The sequence below is a fragment of the Penaeus vannamei genome, chromosome 19 (genome assembly GCF_042767895.1).
Source record: "Penaeus vannamei isolate JL-2024 chromosome 19, ASM4276789v1, whole genome shotgun sequence".
NCBI lineage: Eukaryota > Metazoa > Arthropoda > Malacostraca > Decapoda > Penaeidae > Penaeus > Penaeus vannamei.
In genome coordinates this window covers 12,484,876-12,494,875 of record NC_091567.1, presented here as the reverse complement: position 1 = coordinate 12,494,875, position 10,000 = coordinate 12,484,876, and the positions used below count along the sequence as shown (strand labels likewise).

Below are 10,000 nucleotides of genomic sequence, written 5' to 3'. Positions count from 1 at the left end.
TCTCTCTCTCTCTCTCTCTCTCTCTCTCTCTCTCTCTCTCTCTCTCTCTCTCTCTATCTCTCTCTCTATCTCTTTCTCTGGCTCTCTCTCTCTCACTTTCTCTTTCTCTCCCCCTCTATCCCCCCCTCTCTCTCCCCCTCCCCCTCACCCTCTCTCTTTTCCCCTCTCTCTCTCTCTCCCTCTCTCTCTCCCTCTCCTTCTATCTCTCTCTATCTATCTATCTACCTATCTCTGTCTTTCTATCTCTCTATATAGCTCTCTCTTATTATCTCTCTCATTCATTCCTTCATTCATTCTCTCTCTCTCTCTCTCTCTCTCTCTCTCTCTCTCTCTCTCTCTCTCTCTCTCTCTCTCTCTCTCTCTCTCTCTCTCTCTTTCTCTCTCGATTTATTGTAAAACAAATGTAAGAGCCATTACAGTGCAAGAGGCTTCGTTCTTTGTCTTATTTTTTTTCTCTACCGCTGATTTGTTTGAAATCCATGTAGGCAGGTTTTGCATTTTACTCGTTTAAGCAAGGCTGCAACCGGCAAGACTAATAATACACAATTAGATAACATTTGAATATCAAAAGATTTGAGACATTTGATATTTGATTTAGTGTTTTCTTTCTTAATGTGACAGTATTTCACATTATTTTGTTCACCATATTAAGGCTATATCCCTTTCCTTTCATTCCCATCACATAGACATGGTTTACGTAATTGTGCTTAAAATCCCTTTCACGGTCAGATTCGCATTGCACTATATGCTGTGGTGTACGTTATGGTGTACCATGTGTTATAGTGCATTACATATATTACCTCTCGTGTTTTTTTGTTTTTTTGTTTTTTTTTAATAGCCATACAAACCATGGTGTTGAAGATTATTTTGACGACCACGGTGTATTATGTCGTATGCGGTGTTTGTGCATAGTGCCCCTAGCGCCATCTATGTTCCAATCACACAAACCATAATGCTGTTGAAGATCTCCTTGACGGTGGGGTTCTGGTTGCTCTTGAGCCACTCCCAGCCCGAGCCGTAGGTGGGTTCGAAGCCCCACGTCCAGCTGGCCTTCCGGTGGGCAGCCAGCAGGTCCTCGAGGGAGTCGAGTGTGGGCGACTTCCCCGGCACTGTGAGGTGGGCGACCAGGGAGGACCTGTAGGTGATCGTGATGAGCATGCAGTACACCCACCACCACCCTATGAGCATCTGCAACGAGAGCGAGGGAGAGTGGGTGCGGACTCGTCGGCACTTGCTTTGGGTGAATGCTCGTCTGTGCAGCGTGACTGCAATGACTCGTTATTTTCAAATATGAAATGCTACTTCTAGCGGTTTGGTTCGGATGTTGTAGAAGGTGGGTGTCAGGTTCATCTTCATCTCCACGTGCGTGCGAATAATGAATAAATATAGAAAGTTAATGATGAATAATAAAAAATGATGGCATTAGTCAATAACAACTACTAGAGTAACATTAACGTCAACAGTTAGAACTTGATTAAAAGGAATATCATGAAGGGAAACACCAACATCTGCAACAATAATAACAATAACAACAGCAAAAACAATACCACACGAAAGAACATAAGAGCACACAAGCCGCGCCTTCAAGAACCCCGCCCCCAACGGCCGAGGGAGCCAGCGCCCGCAGAGCAGCTGGCGCCCGACCTCACCTGCGCCGTGACGTTGCGCGGGATGTTCACCGGCGGATCCTCGAGCAGAATCCCCCACGTCATGAGCGTGGCGTCTCCGAACTCCAGCTTCTCGCCGCCGGACATCTTGGCCCACCACAGCTGCAGCAGCCACAGCACCAGGCCAGCCGCCAAGGTGGAGGCGAGTGTCACGAACCAGAGGCTGCCTGGAGAGAGGGAGATGATGGTGTTAGTTGTGGGAGGTTGTTAGGCTGATGTAAGAATATGGGGCTAGTCTTTACGATACGATCTCGGGTTCTTGAACTGACGTCGTAGCCTAAAAGTGAATATAGATGTCTGGACAGATAGCTATTATCCTAATTACCTAGAACAATGAGCTCCCATGCACAACCAGTAGAATATCATAATTTACGATTTTTTTCACTTCAAATCTTTTTATGTCAAGCATGTAAGTCAAGTAAAATGCTACAAGATTACAGATGAGATACAATATTGTAAAAAGAAATGAAGCACAAATAAACGGAATAGTCGACGTACCTGGAATATCAATATTCTTATGGCATTTGTCATATATCGCTCCTTCCCTATATCTAACTACAGATCTTCACCTGCAAAAGGCCTGACGAGTGCGAATGCTTGTGATAATGGCTTAGGCTTCGAGGTAACCATGACCAAAGGTTCGGACGCGTAGATTCTAGAATAATCGACTATAGGCAGACGAGGCTCCATCCACGAAAGCATCATAGAAAAATCGCCCTTATGATGCTGCAGCGTCCCCACGATTCCCGTCCAGTTCCCAGACGGCGATGAAGTCCCCCACTGGTTGTCCCACGGGGTGCGCATCTCGTACCTGCAGTTCAGGGAGATTTGGCAAGGTGAGGGAGGTTTATTTCTTGTAGTTATTGTTTGTCGTTTGGTTCCTCCTTTGATTGCCGTCTGATCTGTTTGTTTATCTGTTTGGTCGCCTGTTTGTTTGTTCGTTTATCTGTTTGGTCGCCTGTTTGTTTGTTCGTTTATTTGTATGTTTGTCGTTTGTTTCTGTTATCTGATTTGTTATGTTTATGTTTACCCTACAGCTTGTTTGGCTGCCTGTGTTTGTTTATATATCGAGTGATCTGTCTGCCCACCTGTTTGCTTGTTTGTCTATATTTCCCATTTAAATAATTTCTGTTTCTGTCGTGTGATATATCTGTTTATATGCCCATATGTCTGTTTCTTTGTTTGTCTGTGTTTGCATTTCGTTGCTGGAGAACGACGGAGAATGCATGTTAGGTTATGGGGTTTGCTTTTTGTTCCGTGTGAGTCCCCGCAAAGAGGCAGTTTACTGTGGGTTCTGCTTGCCGCTGTGTAGAGTAGAGATACAGACCGCAAAGGATTTTAAAAAGCCCACACACGATCCACTTTTTAGTGGCAGCCACCCAAAAATGGTGACCAGGTTCATTTTTCGTGTCATGCCATAGTGGCTCGCCCCCGCTGACTAAGGAGGGAAATTATCAATTCATGTGGGAGCCAGTTCATGTCCCTCTTGTCTAACCCACAGTCAGCCAGTACACAATGGCGCACACTGGCACAAAAGCATGCAAACAGATATATACTATATATATATTTTAAATCATATATGTACAGGTTTATATTATCTAGATATGTATAACACACACAAACACACGCACACTCACACACACACAAGCACACATACAAAACACACACACACACACACAGATATATATATATATATATATATATATATATATATATATATATATATATATATATATATATATATATATATATATATATGTATATATATATATATATATATATATATATGTGTGTGTGTGTGTGTGTGTGTGTGTGTGTGTGTGTGTGTGTGTGTGTGTGTGTATACAAATACATATACATATATATATATATATATATATATATATATATATATATATATATGTATATGTATATATATGCATATATCAAGGCGCCTCGACGCATGCAGGTGTCATAGGACACCCACTAATGGAAACCAATCATTGCCAATCATGGTGTCCGGTGCACAGAAATCCTGCCTTCGATGCTGTACAGACAGTGCTTGGATGAGCCAAACAGCAAGAATGCTTATCGAGTTTAAAACATAAGTGAAAAAGAGAACTGTATAGCGCTGTATGATTTGCAGTTTAACTAGTACAGTGAAACGAAGAAATTATGGACAGAAATGTGTTAGGCAGCGGCCTGTGTGTGGCATGATTATCCACGAGGGGAGACAAGTAAGGTCATAAAAAAATAAGTGGTTAGAATCATCTCTTATTTTATAACGAATTATAGTGATACACTTTTTACAAGCAGATGGCGTAGGAAATATTGCTACTTGGAAGAAACAAAGAAAACATGAATCTGAATCGAAAATATGGGTTTCGTGCAGTTAACTAGTACGTTCTTTATAGAATTATTGATTGGCAATAATGTAGTTGAAAGGGAGGACAGACTTATGCTTCTCATCCATTGTTCTGTTCCTGTTTGTCCCTTCCTTTGAAATCATGCCTGTCTGTCTTTATTGCATATATTTGCCCCTTTTTTATATATTTTTTTACGTTTCCGAGGGCGGAACACTGGTAACAAATACACTACTAACATGGCATCCGCGTGACCACCTTTCTCTTGACATGTAGAATCGATCTCAGGCTTTCCATTCAAAGTCGGCCGTTTATTCTCCTCGCCGACGCTCGTTCATTTATCGTGTAGTTGTCGGCACCTTTGAAAATACTGTCATATTCATCGTACACACACGTGCGCGCGCACACATGCATATGTATATATGTATATATATGTACATGTATATAAGTATATATAAAGTATATATATACATGTATATATATATATATATATATATATATATACACATATATACATATATATATATATATATATATATATATATATATATATATATATATATATATATATATATATATATATATACATATATATATATGTACATATATCTATCTAGCTATTTATATATGTATGTTTAAATGTATATATATATATATATATATATATATATATATATATATATATATGTATATATATGTACACACACACACACACACACACACACACACACACACACACACACACACATATATATATATATATATATATATATATATATATATATATATATATATATATATATATATATACTCATCCCCCATCCTGACGCCTTTCACACCCACGCCCCGCACGCCCTTCCTCACGTGAAATTGAGCGCCTCGGCCAGGGCGTTGAGCATGCGGATGTCGAGCGAGTCCTGTGGCGTGACCACCGTCCCGCCCTCTTCGCTGTGCTGGATGAACTTGGTGAACGGGAACCAGTTCATGGCCACCACGTTGAACCTGTGGCCGTGGAAGGTCTCGAACTGGTCTGTGGGAGAGGGAGGGGGGAGGCTGAAGGTCTCAGTGCACGGGCCGCGTTGTTTTTCTTATTGTTTTTTTTATGTATCTCGTGATCTGTATTTGTGTATGGATCCTCATTTTTTTCATTCGTCTGTTCTTTTCTATGTACCTGTTGTTGTTATCCAAGCTTATAATTCCTCCTCACCCTTTCATTATCCATCTGTTGATCTCTCTAGCCTTTATTTCGCTCTTTGCCTCTCTTTCTCCTATATTTTCCCTCTCTATCACCCCGCCCCGCAAAGAGAATGATGAAAAACAGAAAAGACACAATCACAAAGCCAATTCAAGTACACCCGGAAAAGGGTTAGCTGAAAAGTACTGCTTTAGGCAAACATGGACATCTCTATCTATAACTTCCCCCCTTCTGCCTCTTTCCCCCTTCCTCTCTCCAAATTTCTCCTCTTCCGTCTCTCTCCTTTGCCCCTAACTTTGCTCTTGCCCCTTTAAAAGAAAAAAAAATACTGAAATATAAAGGAAACGCATCCTAATCAAATCATACCTGGAAATAGGTTGGCCGAATACGTGAAGCCTGCATGCGATGTCCACGTGTCAATAATGTACCGCCGTTCCTCGCCGTTGTTGCAGTAGAAGCACCTGGTGTACGCGGCTATGCGCTGCTCTCGCTCTGCAGGATCACGTGACAATGACTGGTTGAAAAGCGATTGGAGAGATAAATGTTTAGGAAGGGATATGCACCCGCTATACAATTGTTGTGATTCCAAGATAGCATAGATTAGTGTGTGTGTGTTTGTCGTTTGAGGACATATAGTTAAGAACCATGCACTGTTTTCGTAAGCCAGTACGTGCCATGACTGTAAAGAATGAAAATAAATTCCAAACATGCCAGTTCCCTCGAAAGCAAGGTTGGACTCAGCACGTGAGGTCATACATTTAACGGTAATCGATTAGAGCCATTAGTCGTCGGCGTGAGTGGCACGCATTTCGGCCCTTCAGAGATATATTTTTTATCAGTACCTCTTCCGCTCGCTTAGATTATCAGCGGCGCACTGTTATTATATCCGTAGTTCCCTTCCGATTTTTTTCGCTTTTTTTTTTTTTCTTTTCCTCTTTGGGCACTTGCCTGTCCTGTTATCACGGACGAACTGCGATCGAGAGAACTGCGGCCTCAGTGACCGTGTCCTCGTGCCCTTCGCGGACTGGGCCTGCGGTGACATCAAGTTCAGGACGTCCTTCGATGCCGGACGAAGGTGGTGTCCAAAGTAAAGGATGTTTGCTGTGTTTCGGAAGGCGGGGTGAGAGAGGAAGTCGGCAGCTCTGTCATTAGGGCCGACCAGTAAGACGTAGGTCTCGGACTTCTTGTACAGTTCGATGTCCTCCAGGAACCTGAGGACGTGATTTCGAAGTCACTTTATGTGGAAGGGGAGTGAAGGCATCTGGACTGTGTTACATGCTTGTAAGGTTCTATAGCGACTTTTTCGGTCGAATGGATACGATAAACATAATGTGAGTGAGAGAGGCAGATGACAGGAAAATAAATAAAAATAACGAAATGGGGAAGAATGCACAGCCGTGAATAATTTAAACAGAAGTGAAGGAAAATGCAAACACAAAGAGGCACAAAGCCTCTCAATAAAAATAGAAAATAACCTTAGCAGAGGCTGTGACTGGAGTGGCGTGACGTCGATCAGAAAAGCCCTGCAGTTGAGTATTCCAAGTCCTTTCAGATCTTTCATTAGTAGGTCGTAAAATTCCCGTGATTCTTCCAGTTTCGTGACGTCTACGACCGTCCGGGAGGGGTAGCCGCTTTCACTCAAGTGCCTGCGATATACCGAAACCATGATTATTTTTGGAATGAAAATACCCTTTTTCCTATGAGAAATTTTTAAAAACCGATACCGCAGTGAACTGTTTACTTTCTTCCCACTTCTGTTTCTTTATATTTATGCCTCCTGATGTGTTTCCACTTCTGTTTCTTTATGTCCTGATGTGAACGATGGCCAGTCCTTGGGCGAAGTCCTCACGACAAGGATGAATGCTAATTGTGAGGGCATCTAGGAACGTGACATATGTATGTTTATAATTCATTGTGTGCTTAATGCATCGTTTGGGCCCACATCACCGTGGGAGAATTAATAAATAACCTTAATAGCAACAGTATCCCGGGCTTTAGTAGAGGGACATCCATCACTAAATGCGTCGTGGGAAGTATGTGGGCGGTGGTCGATCATGCGATTTTTTACAGCTTTCTATCAGACATCAACATTTTTGCTGGCCTCTTTGAACGGGAAAACGCCAGCTAGCGCCGAAAAGGACACGGTTTTGCCTCAATTGTCACATTTGAAAGGTAGATAAAGACGCTTCGGGCTGAAAGGAGCAGCGTAGTGAATATGGCAGCCGTGAGTAGCGTTTACTGTGGCGTCGTGTTTGAAAGGACTCATTAATGCCAATGGCTGTCTAAAAGCTCGGACTCGTCCATGGCGGCCGCTGAAAAAAATGATGAGCCTGATTCGGGCCTAAGGCACACAAGGGTGATGTTATGTAGGATTTTTTTTTAAATCAAATTGTTTCTAGTACAATTATAATATACGACTGAATATTTATAGGCAAAAGAATTGCGTGAAAGAACTTTACCTTGATTGCCCACTGTAAAAGCCACCTGAGGGACACGCCAGCCTTTGTGGGTGCCGGTCCCAAGCCCGGATAAATAGAGAGGATTAGTGTCAGGAAGGGCATCCGACTGTAAAAACCCATGCCAAGACCAATATGGAATCCGTAATAGAGCGGTCCATATATAACGGTGTGTGTTTCTTCATGCAAGTAGTCTTTTTATCGCTCTGTGTTTGATCATTGATCATCCTTGCCGAACACCAAACCGTGGTCCAGCGCGATCCCCCTGAGCCACGACGGCGCCTAATAGCATTCAAGAAGAATAAAAAAAGGAATTGGAAATTCTAATCTTGGCTCCTTCCTTTGTTTACCTGAGCAGCGTCGCCATGATGCTCGCCGGCGCGTTCGTATCACCCAACGCCACGAGATGACACTCCATAAGCTTTTCCTCCACCACCTGCCGGAGAAGCTGTCCCACCTGAGAGCCAGCTGCCTCGGTCTGGCTCTGTGCCAACCCAGTGCCAGAACCCAGTGCCAAGAACGAGGCCAGGAACCAGGACAGGGAAAGAGGGAGGCGGGGCACTGCTTTCGGTGACGCCTCGGGAGAGAGAGGGAAATTTTTCATTTTCTTTTCATTCAAATTTCCATTGAGATTATTGCAGTTGTGATAATAATCGTATCTCAAACAACGGTCAAAGGCCATGTTAAGAACTTTAGAGTAATGATATTGTAAGCGGTTATAAACATACGTACCGTCCCAAAAAATGAGGTAAAACAATATATCTTATAATATTAGAATGATTAATATGATTATAATAAGAATCATATCGTAATAGTATGTAATAATGATATTCATTGTTCACAGTTGAAAGTATATGATCATAATATCCATAGTTCATAATATGTTTATTATCATAATATATTTAATAGTCAATTTAAACACTGGAAGACCACTAGATATTTCGACTAATGGAGTATCACAATTCATGATACAGAAGACTTAATAATACCAGCCTTAAAAGCGCGCCAAAGATCAAAGCAATAATAAAAATGATATTAGCAGTATTGAATGAATTGAGGATGACACGAGTAATGTTATTATAACTGTGCTATTAGAATGACTGGGACGCTTCGTTGGACATCAATACATAGATAAAGAAAGTCAATGTGATATCAGATTTAAGCTCTGAATTCTTATGCACAGTAATTGAGTTTGTTAGCATGCATGAAAGGACAAAGATTCAGAAAGTCTTGGTTTGATTTCTGTAACTTCAAGAATAATCATTGGTTAATCAGTCTCAGGAGAAATGCATGCTTTTAATTTTATATATTTTAAAATCAACACAGAGTGCGTCCATTTCCAAAGCTGATGAGAAAGTGTTCGTTTTCATGGATTGTTTTAATATATCATGTATGAGAATTCATTGGCAAAACGAGGGCAGGAAAATTACCCAAAAATACCTCAGATCTTATGATGAGATGCATCAAATATTCAGCGATCGTGATATTTCCAGTTATTTCAAATCTTTTGTCTATTTTTCAATAATTATAGCCAGGGGTGCACAGGAACCAATATTCTGTTCTGATTATTAATATGCAAATCATAAATACTAATCAGTACATTTCCTTTATCCGGTAATACTTATGTTTACACATGTTGAAGTCGGAATTTTTATACGTTCGTACATTAATCATAATGGGATAAGAAGGAAGATAAAGAGACAAAAAGAAAGTACAGAAAATCGGACCACCCATGTCATGTTAGAGAATTTTCTACCTAAAAAATTTACGAGTTTGTTGAACTCTTACAGTAACCTCCCATTAGAATAAAGTTGTAATTTGTCATAGATAATCACACACGTCATCGCTTTTCAGTGGTTAGGAGAAACGAGAAATAAGAAAAAAGAATGCAGATAAAAACCTATCCAATATCATCACGAATTGATAATGGTCTATAGCAAAAATCTCCCATCGATGCAAAAAAGAAAGAAAAAAGACGGTCATTGCTCCTTATACAACCATACACGCAACCATGATCACTGATAGAAAAAGAAAATAGACTCAGTGACAGGAAAAAAAAAGAAGAAAAAAGGTGACAAGTCTGAATCACTTTCATCGATGCTTCTGATATGTCACGGTTAACCTCACGCATGGGAAAGAAAAAAAGTAAATGGAAGGAATAAGAATGTACAGTACTTACATATATCACTGAACACTTATGCGACAAAAGTGTCCCTTAAAGAAAAAAAAAATGATGCAAGGATATGAAAGAACTCCGGCGTGTAACCGTCATTGATGACCGTTAGGAAAATAAAACTAAAAAAAAACACAGAACACCCAACTATATCATAAGTTTTACCT

General features: G+C 40.9%; 2 protein-coding genes across 2 annotated transcripts in view; one reads left to right on the top strand and one right to left on the bottom strand.

Moving 5' to 3' along the window:
- The window catches only part of LOC113809137 (peroxisomal trans-2-enoyl-CoA reductase), a 289,487-nt gene that overhangs the window by 244,219 nt on the left and 35,268 nt on the right, over positions 1-10,000 (top strand). The gene's annotated exons all lie outside the window — the stretch shown is intronic.
- The window catches only part of LOC138865027 (glutamate receptor ionotropic, kainate 2-like), an 18,757-nt gene that overhangs the window by 3,396 nt on the left and 5,361 nt on the right, over positions 1-10,000 (bottom strand). Inside the window, exons 2-8 of the mRNA XM_070133923.1 lie at positions 8,011-8,237; positions 6,680-6,850; positions 5,571-6,415; positions 4,874-5,039; positions 2,237-2,478; positions 1,650-1,834; positions 949-1,188 (exon numbers count right to left, since the gene is read on the bottom strand). Of these exons, the coding sequence (XP_069990024.1) occupies positions 949-1,188; positions 1,650-1,834; positions 2,237-2,478; positions 4,874-5,039; positions 5,571-5,958 (1,221 nt within the window). The 5' untranslated portion in view covers positions 5,959-6,415; positions 6,680-6,850; positions 8,011-8,237. The remainder of the gene's footprint in view (positions 1-948; positions 1,189-1,649; positions 1,835-2,236; positions 2,479-4,873; positions 5,040-5,570; positions 6,416-6,679; positions 6,851-8,010; positions 8,238-10,000) is intronic.